This window comes from Trematomus bernacchii, unplaced genomic scaffold (genome assembly GCF_902827165.1).
Source record: "Trematomus bernacchii unplaced genomic scaffold, fTreBer1.1, whole genome shotgun sequence".
NCBI classification, from domain to species: domain Eukaryota; kingdom Metazoa; phylum Chordata; class Actinopteri; order Perciformes; family Nototheniidae; genus Trematomus; species Trematomus bernacchii.
In genome coordinates this window covers 1,589,649-1,605,358 of record NW_022987550.1, presented here as the reverse complement: position 1 = coordinate 1,605,358, position 15,710 = coordinate 1,589,649, and the positions used below count along the sequence as shown (strand labels likewise).

The following is a 15,710-nucleotide window of genomic DNA, read 5'->3' as shown; positions in this document are numbered from 1 at the left end:
ATGGCTACCTTTGAAGAAAGGACCTAAAAGACAGATATATGTATTATATATATATATATTTTATTTTACAGTATGTTTTGTGTTATGCTACTCTATCTCACACAGCCTCCGCCCTCTACTGGACTCTATGGGTACTACTCTCATCAATGATACGCAAGCGTTCACACACTGAAGCTGTATAAACGTAGCCGGCCAATCAGGGCGAGCCTACCTGAATGCGCGTACAGGCTCACAGTATATAAGGCAGCTACACCTCCTGACTGTCATCCTTTTCTCTTCAGTGAGCGAGACAACACCTGAGCAGAAAAGCATTCGAAAAAAACAAGTAATAAGTATCTTACCTCCAGGCAAGCAAATGGAGTCGCCCTGCAGGAAACCCGTGCCTGTCCCTCATGCCCGGCTTAATAGCGGGCGCCGATCCCCACCAGCTCTGTTTCTAGAGCCTGAGACCAGACCACGCCGAAGACGAGCTCGAGGTGGTGGACGTGGGAGACCAGGATATGGCCGAGGCGACGCCACCAACGTTCGCCATCCCAGCCGTGTGGGTTATGGCTCCGTTTGCTGAGGAGGAAGAAGATTACTTCGTCCCCCCACCACTGCCACCGAAGCCAGCCGCCTCCGCTAGGGGTTTTACGGTCCAGTCCGGCCTGCCCGGCGCAACCGGCTTTCATCTCGCCCCCGTTGCCAGATATCTGGCAGTGTGTGGAGGCGTCGTGGCAACAGCCACTGAAAACGAGAGCTCCGGTGGCAGAAATGGTAGGTATTCTGAGGGTGCGGGGCCGCACGGAGACCTCAAATCCCCTCGATGAGAGCCTGGCACAGACAGCAGGCTGGGCGGAGAACCTCTGCCCCCGCTGCCGCATGACAGGGAAAACGCTGGAATATTTTTGATAGAATATTCCGGCTTGGAGCGGATGTCCGCGGCTGCAAATGACACGGGTGTGTTGGGCGTCTCGCTGATTACTCCTCCGCAAGATGCCCCCACCTCACCGGATCAGAGCGATTATTTGGACCGCAGCATCGGCCAAATTAATAACCTGATCCATGGTGTGGCAGCCGCTGTTGGCCGGGTGATGTCCCTGGCCACAGTGGGATCACGCCACGGCTGGCTGGGACTCCCGGCATTCTCGAAAAAGTGACCGTGATGATCTCCTGGGAGCCCCCGTGTCTACGGAGGGGCTCTTTTGATCGATAGCCTCGGTCACGCAGCGTTTCAAAAGCAGCGCTATTGTGAGCACACTCGCCACTCCCGCTGTAAACTCCAGTAGAGGAGCCAGCGGATGGGCGGCCGTCAAAGCACTGTGCGGTCAGGGACACTATAGCCAGTGTATTGCTGTCAGAAAAAACACCTCACCTGGTATAGTGGCTTCGATTAAAATGTACTTCGCCGTTGATGTGAACACAGCGAAGCGCGCGCCCCCGCGAGAGTTGGCCGCGCGCGGTGCGTTCAAGGACCTACGCAGAGGCTCGGCCCTTTTCAGGTTGGTTCGTTTAGAAATCCCAAGAGGCACAAACGACGTCTGGAGACCATCCCCCCTTCAGTGGAGGGCAACCCCCGATACTGGGGGTCCCCAAAGCATTTGCTGAAGGGGAGGGATCTGCCTAGAGACAGCTATAGGTGGTGGCTGGCCTCTGACAGAGACCCGGCACATCAACCTTCTCGAGCTACAGGCAGTAGTACTGGTTCTACAGCACTTCAAACCCTTACTACAGGGAAAACATGTGCTGGTGAGGAGCGACAACCGCACCACAGTGGCTTACATCAACAGGCAGGACGGAGTCAGCTCCGTCGCCTTGTTGAGCGCAGCGGAGAACCTGTGGTTGTGGGCCTCAGAGAATGTGTTTATCTCTGAAGGCGTTCTCTGGAGAACAGGGGGGCCGGCCTCATGGCAACCACCATCAACGAATGGTGGTTCTCCCTGGCTCGGCAGGACAATCCACCCTTGGGGGTGGACAAGTTTGCACACGAGCCATGGCCAAGATAGCTGCTCTACGCCTTTCCACTGCAGGTGCAATAGGGGCGTTACCCACTCTGGGCAGACCTCTCCAGGCTTGGCTCCTGAGAGGGACAGGCTGAGAAGGGGTGGACTGTCTGACAAAGTTATACAGACTATCCAGGCAGCAAGGGCGGGATCCACCACAGCCTGTTACAGGACGAAGTGGTTGGGATTCCTACAGTTACTGGAACTGGTACAGCCGGGCGATTGGTTCACAAACCATCGACCTGAGGGACGCTTACTTTCATGTCGAAATTGCCAGAAAGCCAAAACACAGGAAGTATTTGCGTGTTGCCTTCCAGGGGATAGCCTACGAGTACAACAGACTACCGTTCGGCTACTCCCTGTCCCCACGCACGTTCAGCAAATGTGTGGCCACAGCGCTTCAGCCGCTTCGCGACCATGGCATTAGGGTTTTATTTGATCTCAACGACCTCATAGTCATGGCCAGGTCCAGGGAATGGGCAGATGTTCCACACAGCCCAATTGATTTTACACCTAACCAAGTTGGGGGTTTGCGGTCAATTGGAAGAAGAGCAGTCCCATACCTCACCAGCAGGTGGGGTATCTGGGGATTTTGCTCAATGCAGCCCCCATCGAGAGCGAGGTGTACGCCCCCGTCGAGAGCGAGGTGTACGCCCCCGTCAAGAGCGAGGTGTACGCCTCCATCCAGAGAGAGGTGTACCCCCCATCGAGAAAGAGGGCAGGCTACGTGCCACTCTGTCAGAGGACAGACAGACGTCCCTGCTTCAGGCAGTTTGCGGACTGAACGTTGGTGCGAGGAAAGGAGTCTAGAGCCTCTGTCCGGTACATTGGGCTCTATTCTATCCTAGCTATAGCTACTGGTGGACAAGGGGCTTGCTCATGCCTTCCGGTGACCGTAGCAGGGCGACACTCAGACTGAACCCCTCCTCTGTTCCCAAGAACCTAAGGAGTTCTTCCAGGTCGAGGGTTATACAGCGAGACGGCTTTAGTCGTCCACCTATGCACGGTGGCGTCTTGGTCTACGCCAGGCCCGTTCATAAGGTAAGTATCTCTTAGACATATCTGGCTCCTTTTTCATCGTCGGTGCTTGCTGGGGCAACACAGGACTGGTGAAAGGAGGAGGGCTGTGGGTCAGTAAGCTGTATCTGACCCCCTTGGACATAATGCACTTATGTTTTCCCATGCTCCTTAGGGACCTGAGAGATGTAGTGCGCAGTGTGTAGTCACTTGCGTTGGCACCTGCAGGGTGGAGCTATGGGCTTATTCAGACCAATTAGGCTCTACCCAGCCAAGTAAGCTGCGGCCCCGACTTCTCCACGGTCACAACCGGGTGATAGGAAGTTGGGGTGCGATGGCTGTTAACCAAAGGCCGGTCAGGGGCAGTGTGGTGGGTCGATGTGTGGGGCGACAGGGCATTTATTCATCGGGGCTCCACCCACTGTACCCATAGAGTCCAGTAGAGGGCGGAGCCTGTGTGAGATAGAACGGGGGGTTACGTATTGTAACCCTAGTTCTATAAGCACAGGCGGAGCCCTCTACCTAGGGGCCCTGTCTTCCCTATGCCGCTCGCAGAAGAGGGTGTAGGATGACAGTCAGGAGGTGTAGCTGCCTTATATACTGTGAGCCTGCGCGCGCATTCAGGTAGGCTCGCCCTGATTGGCCGGCTACGTTTATACAACTTCGTGTGAACGCTCGCGTGTGTGAACGCTCGCGTGTGTGAACGCTCGCGTGTGTGAACGCTCGCGTATCATTGATGAGAGTAGTACCCAGAGTCCAGTAGAGGGCTCCGCCTGTGCTTATAGAACTAGGGTTACAATACGTAACCCCCCGTTGTGTCACATGTATTGTTGACATTTATGTTTAGTGTTTATTTTTGTTTTGTTCTGTTATAACGCCTTGTGCGGAATGCTCTGGCAATACTATGTTTAAAATGTGGTCATGCCAATAAAGCCCCTTTGTATTGTGTTGAGAGGAAGGAAGTCCGACTGGGACTAACTGGGCCAGGTTTAAGAGCTCAGACTGGTTTATTGTTATGCAAATTAAGTAGAACCGGCATTGAGTATTATGACACGGCCATATTTAGAAAAAAAAGTCTTCGCTGACAGCATAAGAACGCTAAAGTGACCTGTATATCATTGGTAATAAGCTAAATTTGGAAAGGATTTTAAAAGTTATTTTTTCACGTTTTAACACTTTTTATTTTAAATTCTTATGTACTGCAGTAATTTACTTTAATTAGTCATAAAGTCAAATATTTATATTTATATTTCTTATCAACATTTATTCACATTTTTTTAATTGCCTAACAGTTTTTTAAAACAGTTTTTAAATACATACTTATAGATTATTGTTGGTGTACAGTGTGTGTGTGTGTGTGTGTGTGTGTGTGTGTGTGTGTGTGTGTGTGTGTGTGTGTGTGTGTGTGTGTCTCACCTTGAATGGTTCACTGACTCCGATGACGCACTGCAGAGCACCGCTGTAGTAACACAACACACAATCGCCCCCCCGCACAGGGATCTCCTCTTTACTCACATACACCTGCAGAGAAAAGTAGTTGGTGCTTAGAGATGTCGATTAATGTCCTAAATTTGAATAGATATATCGTTGTTGTACGTTTACACATAGAATGAATTCACTTGGAAAAACACAGTAAGAGGAAATAATTTGAAAAAAATAAACAAATATAGAACTTGTATTAGAACTATTTAAAAAAATATAATAAAATATTTAAAAAAGATAACATTAAAACACAATTAAAATACAATGAAGTAACTTAAACTAAAATTAAAATAATTTGCAGAATATCTGAATGTTGACACTATCAACAAGTAGAAAACTTTGTGTTTTGTGTAGTGAAATAAGGATTTATCATATGGATAAGTCCTTATTTCAGGGTTAGGGTCCTCATTTTAATTAAAATGTCTGTTCTATAGTTTGTCTATAATTCATTTAATTTAAGTGTATTATTGTCTATGAAATATTTATTGTAAAGGTTGTTGTTTGAGTCCTTAGAAAAGCCCTAAATTAAATGAACATAAATGTATGATTTGTTATGACTGTCATCTTGCAATTTACTTATTTATCAAAATAGTTATCACCGTAATAAACCGTATTAAATGTCATCTTACTGTACAATATTACATTTTACATTCTGTTCTTGTATATATCAATTTCTATTTACGTGTAAATAGACTTCTTGCACTATGTTTTATTTGTATTTTTGTATTTTATTATATATGTTGCATTGTTGGAGGAGTCATAAGATGTTCATTTCCATTTCTCCACTGAAGCTTATGTGCATATGACATTCAAACCTTTGAATTTGTATTGTTTTTATTTCAAATTCACCAATTAGCCGTTCCTTGTCCATCCTCGTGCATCTAGGTTTCTCTAACGTCTAAATAAGACGCTGTGTCATGTTGATAATTTGAAACATAGGTATTTTAATAACTCAAACATGTTATTAAAGGTGTTGCAGGAGTCTCTACCTGAGTGGCTTCCTCACTGGAGTTCATCTCGTCGTCTTTGACCCAGGTGTAGGTGATGTAGTCCGTCACGCTGCTGAACCCCACCTGCATTCAAACACACATCAAGATGGTCACAGGGGGAATGTAAAAGCCATATATTTATATTTCATTTGTGTTTGCATTATTTATTACAAAGGGTGCCCAATATCGTTCACATTCATCCCATCTAAAACCCTTGTTATTCTGAATGACCCTGGTTGACCTTAAAGAGTCCGATCCAGTCCCAGGAGCTGGAGGGGAACGGCTGCATCGCTCGGTACAGAACCACCGCGTCGAGCTCTGAACTCCACTCTCCTTCTGCCTTCACACGCACCAGAGGAGCAGTGAACCTCTTCTTCAGCTGCGCACACACACACACACACACACACACACACACACACACACACACACACACACACACACACACACACACACACACACACACACACACACACACACACACACACACACACACACACACACACACACACACACACACACACACACACACACACACACACACACACACACACACACACACACACACACACACACACACACACACACACACACACACACACACACACACACACACACACACACACACACACACACACACACACACACACACACACACACACACACACACACACACACACACACACACACACACACACACACACACCAGGTTAATCAGCGTAGCTTTTTAAAGGTAAAACCCAATAAAACATTACATTTCATTTCGCTACTGCTTCTATCCAACGCGACGTACAATTAAGTAACAATTTAAAATTAATTATTTTATTATTTATTTATTATTATTATTAATTATTAAAATATGGTGATAACATTTCAGAACAGCAGGAAAACGTGTAAGTTCATTAGCTTTTAAAGTGCATACATCCAAAACCAATACCAGGAGAGGATACGTGTGTGTGTGAGTGTGAGTGTGAGTGTGAGTGTGAGTGTGAGTGTGTGTGTGTGTGTGTGTGTGTGTGTGTGTGTGTGTGTGTGTGTGTGAGAGATATTGCAGTGTATCTGTGTGAGTCTCACCTCCAGAGTGAAGACCCCGGTGACTGGTTTGTGGTCGCTGATGCTGAACTCCATGTTGCAGGTGTACAGATCCTGCCTGATCTTCAGCGGGAACTCCTCCTCTTCCTCCTTCTCCTCCTCCTCTTCCTCCTCTTCCTCTTCCACCTCCAGAGCAGAGTTTCCCTCTTCCTCCTCAGCGGGTCGCAGCCTCCACAGAATCCTGTCGGTCCAGGCCGGTTTACGCTTCTTACCGCTGGAAAATGTGATAAGAGAAGAAGAGGAAAAGAGGGGAGGTTTAGTGAGGAGATAAGGGGTGTTTCTCAATGTCGAGGAAGGATGCTCCAGAGCCACTATTTCAAGGATGCTACGTCATCGAGTCCCGCCGAAGGACTGTTCCAATGTCCAGGATCCTTGGAATTCTGAATCCTGCGTTGCGGGAAATGTCGAGGATGCACATGTGTATGACGCACACCTGCACACTTGCTCGCCTGTCCCATTCTTCGTTCTCCGAATGAAAGGAAGGATTCTTGCCTAGCCTCTGAAGGACCTGACTCGGAGGGACATGTCCTACCAAGGAAGCGTCCTCGACATTGAGAAGCACCCGAGGTCCAAATTGTTTATAACTTACCAGGAACCAGCGTTTACATTATCCGGTATTTGCCTGACTTTGAATGGAAAAGTCTGTAGAAGTCTGACAGATTTTAAACTCTCCTCAGTCTGAAGTGTATTAAAATCAGGCTGAGGAAAACAATATTTACAAATTGTTTCAACCTGCAGGAACAGTGGTACCATGTTTGGGTAATTCAATAAAATCCAACACAAACATATTGAATTATCCACACAGTGACATATCTCTTGTGTTATAATGATATGTGTATTGTAGCCATGCATGTTAGCTGTTATGCAGCCGCAGCTCAGAGCTTTAACTGTACATATAAAAAACATGCTCAGAGGTTAAATGCAGGTTAATACCGACTACTAACATCTAAAAGCACCCTGTGGAGTTATATATACATTCATGGTTCCTTGTAAAAATGCATCTTCTATGATAACGGTTGACTTCAAAATCCAAATTATATATTATTCCTATCCAGGGGTTTTTCTAGAAAGATATAGTACAGATGGAGCATCTTATTTCAGACTCCAGCATACAGCTTCCTGCCTACTACCAGCCAGCTACCTGCCTAAGACCTGCCAAAGACCAGTATCTGGGAATGTTAAGCCCTCCCACTATTTTCCAAGAGGGCGTTGCCAGATTTTCAATTTCAGGATTTAACCAGGAGATGGCGCTATCTATTAAATAACTATGGCCAAACTAAGACTTAGTTTTTCACAAGAGAAAATGCAGATATTATATAAAAAACTAAAGTTAAATCTTGTTTTTAATGCCCCAAGAGCAATAAAAACACTTGTTAAAAAAATCCTGAGTGAGGCTTTCATAAATTGCATTTAGCTGACGCTTTTATCCAAAGCGACTTACTATTTAATAAATGATTATTCATAACAAATATGAGTGATGTGTGATTATTATTCATGCTATATACTGATATAGGGCTAAGTAAGCAATCAATCCTGCAAATTAACCCTTAGTTGTTCAATATATTTATTCAGACAATGTGAGTAGAAATACAGAAATTCTGCTCCCACCTAAGGCCAACGTTGCAATATTACAACATTTCCCTAAAACCTTACCAAAACGTAAACATTTTTAAAACTCTTTCATTTCTGCTCCAGAGGCCAGGGGTTAAATTGGGATTTGATATGTGGGGGGGCTCTGTTAGAAGGTGCCACGGGGGAGGGGGGAGAGAGTTAGACGCTCGTGAATTGTCAACGGGGGGGGGTTGACATCAGAGCATCGTCCTATGGGCTTAGCCCCGGACAGGTACAAAAGGTATTCACTCAGAGGGGGGTACTAAATGCCACCCATTTACATGTAGGCAAACAAAATCAACATACAGTAGGGGGGTGGGGGATGGTGAACGGTATGGTCAATGTTTGTAAACACAATCCCCAGGATGTGTCCTTATCAAACCAAAATAGAAAATGCAGATATTACACTCAGACATTGGAAAAGTCTATGTTAAAAAGCCTCAGTCATGTTAACGGACCCTGCCGTGTTATCTTGATATTTCCGGCACAGACCCTTTCATACCGGCAATGCGCGATAGAAACAACAGGAACTGCGACAGCATAAATATGCGAACACAAACCTACAGACTGCTGGAGAAGAGATATCACAGGGGGGGGTTGGGACACACACATTCCGATGGCCAATTAGTTTTAAACAAAGAGTATAGCCTACTCAACATAGGGGGGTGGGGGCTGGTGAACGGTATGGTCAATGTTTGTAAACACTGTGACATTTTGACTTTATTTGATCATTTCAGTTAAAAACTAATTTAGTAATTTACAGGAAAGGAGTGCACGCTACTAAAGAGACACGCTACCATGGAAACCAAACAATGGTGTTGCTGTATTGAAGTCCGAGTGGAAACAGTCATATTGGAGCGTTATGTTAGAATGAAACAGCCAGGTCGTGACTCACAAAAAAAAAGTGTTACTTCACTAACTGTAAGCTTGTCACTCAGAGTAACCTACAGTTAACTTAACTGTTGGGAAAGAAAGATCAGGGGGGGGAGAGAGCTGTGGCTGATGGGCCATTAGGTGTGTAAACACACAGCTGAGAGCTGCCGTTTCATTCTGACTGTTTAAAAAACGGTAACAACGGACTATTTTTCTTGGCGGATGCATGTCAATTTAAATCAATACATACAACTATTTTTTAAATCAATAAAAACATTTTCTAAATCCATAAAAGCATTTCAATTAATATTGGGAGTCATGTCGTTACTTTGTTGAGAATGTGGCCATGTAATAAGCGGGATAATTTGCAGCGACTTGGTCATTATGGGGAAAAATAACACCCAGGGATCAAGATCCCTCCGCTACGCGGATCTTGATCTGCCTGACAAGGCTCCATTAAAATATAAATATTTTTAGTGAATTACTGAGTTTAGGCACGTTAATAACATTTTAATGAAGTTGAATACAGTATATTCATATTTGTCAGTGATTTCATGTCAATTCGGCGAACATAAACATAAATGATCGTGGTGAAGATGATGATTAAATTAGGATTAAAAATCGAGAGCCGGCTGCATTTCCTCTCGTTCGTTTTTTTCGACTAAACAACATTATTTTGTTAAATAACAACATGGTGATGTTTTGTAAATGATTACATGTCTCTTATTTAGTACAGACTATGATACTATCCGTGACATATGGATCTTAACAAAGATCCGCTATACATTAGTACCAGACATACTGTACATTGTGGTGATTGACATTATTCACCCACGGATCTATGGGTTGGGGTATTGTTCCGCACGGACATTTTAGTGAACCAGACCAGCTGTTTCCGCCTGTCTTCGCTTCCCGGGCATGAAGTTGTTTACATGTGTGTTCAGATGCTAAATAAAAGTTTAGCTTGTACTTTTGATACCCCGCCTCCGACTCCCGTCTCTCGGCACCACAACATCCAGTTTACTGTATCGAAGTTGATTTCACATGAGCTCCAGTGTGGAACCCCACTGCACCCCCTGGTGGATCAATGATCCATTGCAGCTGGCTTCACAATAATGAAATGTATTTATCACGGGGGTGGTATCAAGTCAGACTGGGGGCCGGCTCTTCATCACGAACCGATCACGGGCCGATCACGGACCAATCACGGACCAATCACGACCCTCGCGTTTCAAACTGTCTGAAATAAGATGCTCCATCTGTATGAGGTGATACTGTGGCGCTGAGCTTGTTTATAAGATATATCAATTCTGGCGAGAACATGACGCCCGTATACAAGATGGCGCTGCAACAACGTGACGTAAACAACAACGTGACGTAAACAACAACGTGACGTAAACAACAACGTGACGTCGGAGCTTCGTAAAAACAAAGCTGTCTCTGCCGTCTGACGCTCTGTTTGATACTCATATTTCTGGAGTAATTAAACAGTTTTTGAGGAACAGAAATATTGTTTTCTGGCATCACTTTTTACGGGGGAAATCTCCCTGTGGTGCAGACAACACCCTGCTATGAGCTGTAGTGCTATCAATGTATTAATATGCAGAAAAAAGCTCATAAAACAATTGTTAAGTAAATGCTTTGAGAACTTAATTAAATGTGCATTGTTTACATCCATGTCTGTGAGCTATAAGAGCCTGGCTTTACATGTGTCTTGGTGCATCTCTACCATCTGTATCAGTAGATTCAAATCAAATAATGTGTGTAGTGCGTAGACGTTCCCAAATGTGTCTCAGAAAGACAGTTAGTTGCACCTGCTTTGTTTGTTTATTGTGCCGTGCGTTACTGAAGCATTTAACTAGAGGTTATTCTACGTAAAAAGGGGAATAGCGTGATGTTAAAAGTAGCATATGTGCAGTTAGGGGAATTAAAAAGAGGCTGATATCATTTAGGTAAAGGGACAACAAGCTCTTACTTAAAGCCAAACCAGTTCCTGTAGAGCCTGTGGAGTTTAAATCAGAATCAGAATATTATTATTAAAACATACAGGAGGTAAAAGAAATTAAAGTAAACATTTGCAAAAAGGAAATAAAATAAAAAGGAATTAAATTATATTTACAAAAACAAGGAATTAAGGTAAAAATGTGCAAAAAATAAATAAAATAGAAAATATATTGTTTAATAAGAGGATGAAAAGATTGTGCAAAAAGAAGATAAAATTGAATAAAATAAAAATGTAATATATGTATAAAAATAAGAAATTAAATAACCATAGAGTGCCACAGTGACGCGTCCTAAAACCCAGAAGTAAGCTGCGCATGGGTTCCTTCCGGTTCCCTCGACAAAAACGCAATGCGATGTCTCCATAGGATTTTAGAAAATAGCTGGAAATAAGGTCTGTGGTTGAGACACATTTAAGAGACGGATCACGTTTTGTTCAGCCGGATAATCTCCACATGTCTACCCTACTTTTATAATGTTTGAATCATAAATCTAATGGCCAGAAGTAAAATGCTAATGTTATGCTATAAACGAACTACAGCAGCACGACTTCAACGTCACGCCAACTTAAGATCCATATTCAAACATACAGATTCAAAATGGTACAAGTTGAAGCGTTTGTTTGAACAGTTTGCAGGAGGCAGGCACTTGCTTTCAAGCAGAACAGAACAAAATCCTATGGAGAGATCCCATTGGCTCTGAGACGAGGGAACAGGAAGTGGTGAAATGCTGACTCACTTCCTGGTTTTAGGACTCGTTCCTGCACCACTCTACATGTATAAGACATTATAGTAAAAATATTCAATAAAAAGATAATAAATAATACAAATATTTAAATAAAATTAAGAAGTTAAGTTAAAAATGTGCACTAAGTAAATAATATTCAATTAAATTATTTATGTCTACATAAGAAGTGTGATTATGATAAATTAGATCCTGATTACGACGTTATTTGGAGCAATTACCTGCTGTCATAATTGTCTGAGTTTAGGTCAAACTTGTAGGTGGGTTGAAAGTCCAGAGGCCCTTCATCAAACTCCTGCAGCAGCTGCTCCTTCTTCTTCATCATCGTCAGCTGAGAACCACAACACACACTTTTCTCAGCAGGAGAGGACTCTTTAAAGTCGAGACACTACATACTGATATACACCTGAACATCAGCAGGAGAGGACTCTTTAAAGTAGAGACACTACATACTGATGTACACCTGAACATCAGCAGGAGAGGACTCTTTAAAGAGACACTACATACTGATATACACCTGAACATCAGCAGGAGAGGACTCTTTAAAGTAGAGACACTACATACTGATATACACCTGAACATCAGCAGGAGAGGACTCTTTAAAGGGCCCATGTCATGGCCATTTCCACTGATCATAATTCCATTGTTGAGGTCTACTAAAATAGATTTATATTGTGCATTTCTCCAAACTCACATTGGTTTCTCATACAGCATCTCTGTAAACTACGTGTATTCACTGAATTTCACTCTCTGCCTTTAACGGCTCGTTGTAGCTCCAATAGCTCCAGCCCCCACCCTCCCTGTGAGCACAGTGTGCTCTGATTGGTCGGGACGTTGTGAATCGCGCTGAGCTCCGTGGAGGTGTTGTTTCCTTGTTTAGGATACATAGCGAAACACAGCCAAACTCATCCTGAGCACACACAAACTCACAGTCGAAGTAAAAACAATAAGTGTGGCTTGATATTGAGTAAGAAAAAGGTTGATAAACGCTGTGAGAATGGGTCTGCAGAGAGAATGGGTCTGCAGAGAGAATGGGTCTGCAGAGAGAATGGGTCTGCAGAGAGAATTTCGCCGCGATCCCAACTGTCTGTTATCAGCCTGCAGCCAGGGAGGAGAAATCAGCAGAGCTGCCTGCTCCCTGCACATAGAGTGTGTGTGTGTCAGGAAGTCCGTGGATTGGTCAATTTGGACTAATCAGCGGGGGCTTAATGTAACGGCTCCGCGGATTGGTCCATTTCGTTCCGGGTACGGCATGACATCATGCCGTACCCGGAACGAAATGGAAGAATCAAATGGACAATGACGTATCTCCAACGAGGCGTATTGGGGAGGTATTTTCTGTGTTAGAGTTTTACTCGCTACAGGGTGTACTTTGAGGGTTTGTGACTCTGCACACCGTTTACATGCATAAAAATCTTCATAACACACAAGGGGACGGGTAATAACCGGAAAAGCATGACATGGGACCTTTAAAGTAGAGACACTATATACTGATATACACCTGAACATCAGCAGGAGAGGACTCTTTAAAGTAGAGACACTACATACTGATATACACCTGAACATCAGCAGGAGAGGACTCTTTAAAGTAGAGACACTACATACTGATATACACCTGAACATCAGCAGGAGAGGACTCTTTAAAGTAGAGACACTACATACTGATGTACACCTGAACATCAGCAGGAGAGGACTCTTTAAAGTAGAGACACTACATACTGATATACACCTGAACATCAGCAGGAGAGGACTCTTTAAAGTAGAGACACTACATACTGATGTACACCTGAACATCAGCAGGAGAGGACTCTTTAAAGTAGAGACACTACATACTGATATACACCTGAACATCAGCAGGAGAGGACTCTTTAAAGTAGAGACACTACATACTGATATACACCTGAACATCAGCAGGAGAGGACTCTTTAAAGTAGAGACACTACATACTGATGTACACCTGAACATCAGCAGGAGAGGACTCTTTAAAGTAGAGACACTACATACTGATATACACCTGAACATCAGCAGGAGAGGACTCTTTAAAGGGCCCATGTCATGGCCATTTCCACTGATCATAATTCCATTGTTGAGGTCTACTAAAATAGATTTATATTGTGCATTTCTCCAAACTCACATTGGTTTCTCATACAGCATCTCTGTAAACTACGTGTATTCACTGAATTTCACTCTCTGCCTTTAACGGCTCGTTGTAGCTCCAATAGCTCCAGCCCACACCCTCCCTGTGAGCACAGTGTGCTCTGATTGGTCGGGACGTTGTGAATCGCGCTGAGCTCCGTGGAGGTGTTGTTTCCTTGTTTAGGATACATAGCGAAACTCAGCCAAACTCATCCTGAGCACACACAAACTCACAGCCGGATTAAAAACAATAAGTGTGGCTTGATATTGAGTAAGAAAAAGGTTGATAAACGCTGTGAGAATGGGTCTGCAGAGAGAATGGGTCTGCAGAGAGAATGGGTCTGCAGAGAGAATGGGTCTGCAGAGAGAATTTCGCCGCGATCCCAACTGTCTGTTATCAGCCTGCAGCCAGGGAGGAGAAATCAGCTGAGCTGCCTGCTCCCTGCACATAGAGTGTGTGTGTGTCAGGAAGTCCGTGGATTGGTCAATTTGGACTAATCAGCGGGGGCTTAACGTAACGGCTCCGCGGATTGGTCCATTTCGTTCCGGGTACGGCATGACATCATGCCGTACCCGGAACGAAATGGAAGAATCAAATGGACAATGACGTATCTCCAACGAGGCGTATTGGGGAGGTATTTTCTGTGTTAGAGTTTTACTCGCTACAGGGTGTACTTTGAGGGTTTGTGACTCTGCACACCGTTTACATGCATACAAACCTTCATAACACACAAGGGGACGGGTAATAACCGGAAAAGCATGACATGGGACCTTTAAAGTAGAGACACTACATACTGACATGAACATCAGCAGGAGAGGACTCTTTAAAGTAGAGACACAACAAACTGATATACACCTGAACATCAGCAGGAGAGGACTCTTTAAAGTAGAGACACTACATACTGATATACACCTGAACATCAGCAGGAGAGGACTCTTTAAAGTAGAGACACTACATACTGATATACACCTGAACATCAGCAGGAGAGGACTCTTTAAAGTAGAGACACTACATACTGATATACACCTGAACATCAGCAGGAGAGGACTCTTTAAAGTAGAGACACTACATACTGATATACACCTGAACATCAGCAGGAGAGGACTCTTTAAAGTAGAGACACTACATACTGATATGAACCTGAACATCAGCAGGAGAGGACTCTTTAAAGTAGAGACACTACATACTGATATACACCTGCACATCAGCAGGAGAGGACTCTTTAAAGTAGAGACACTACATACTGATATACACCTGAACATCAGCAGGAGATGACTCTTTAAAGTAGAGACACTACATACTGATATGAACCTGATATGGACTATTTAAGTCTCAAACCTGGTCTTTGCTCCACAGCAGGCTGTAGTTCTGCTGTTCGATGCAGGAGCGGACAAAGTGCATGCCGTGATCCTGAATCCTGAAGTTCAGATCTCCAAACCAGAACACCAGCCTGAGCCGAGGGGAAAGGAGAAGAAGGAATTGTAAAAAATAATCAAAAAAGTGAGAAAATTAACACATCATTTTAAACATTGAAAAAGCAAAATTGTAATTTATTTTTGCACGTTTTTAATCCTCACACTCAAGTGTCTTTAATTAGTTTGATACATTTGGTCTATTATGACATTATAAATTAGGTTTTATTCGGATGTTGATGACGCTTTTCAGGATTTACAGATTACAGATTTGTATTTTTATCAATACACATCTGTAGATATAATAGAAAAAACACATTTACTGTAAATTAAATGTTTTATATTGTAGTGAAATGTGCAAATTTTTACTTGT

The 15,710-nt window shown here is 43.8% G+C and overlaps 1 protein-coding gene across 2 annotated transcripts in view; it reads right to left on the bottom strand.

Moving 5' to 3' along the window:
* Positions 1 to 15,710, bottom strand: part of inpp5ka (inositol polyphosphate-5-phosphatase Ka) — a 59,015-nt gene that overhangs the window by 34,189 nt on the left and 9,116 nt on the right. The window contains exons 7-13 of one of the 2 annotated variants that reach the window (XM_034123700.1): positions 15,264 to 15,375; positions 12,010 to 12,119; positions 11,019 to 11,045; positions 6,542 to 6,773; positions 5,712 to 5,849; positions 5,471 to 5,554; positions 4,416 to 4,520 (exon numbers count right to left, since the gene is read on the bottom strand). In XM_034123700.1, coding sequence (XP_033979591.1) covers positions 4,416 to 4,520; positions 5,471 to 5,554; positions 5,712 to 5,849; positions 6,542 to 6,773; positions 11,019 to 11,045; positions 12,010 to 12,119; positions 15,264 to 15,375 — 808 coding nt within the window. The remainder of the gene's footprint in view (positions 1 to 4,415; positions 4,521 to 5,470; positions 5,555 to 5,711; positions 5,850 to 6,541; positions 6,774 to 11,018; positions 11,046 to 12,009; positions 12,120 to 15,263; positions 15,376 to 15,710) is intronic. The other variant, XM_034123702.1, reaches the window with a different exon arrangement.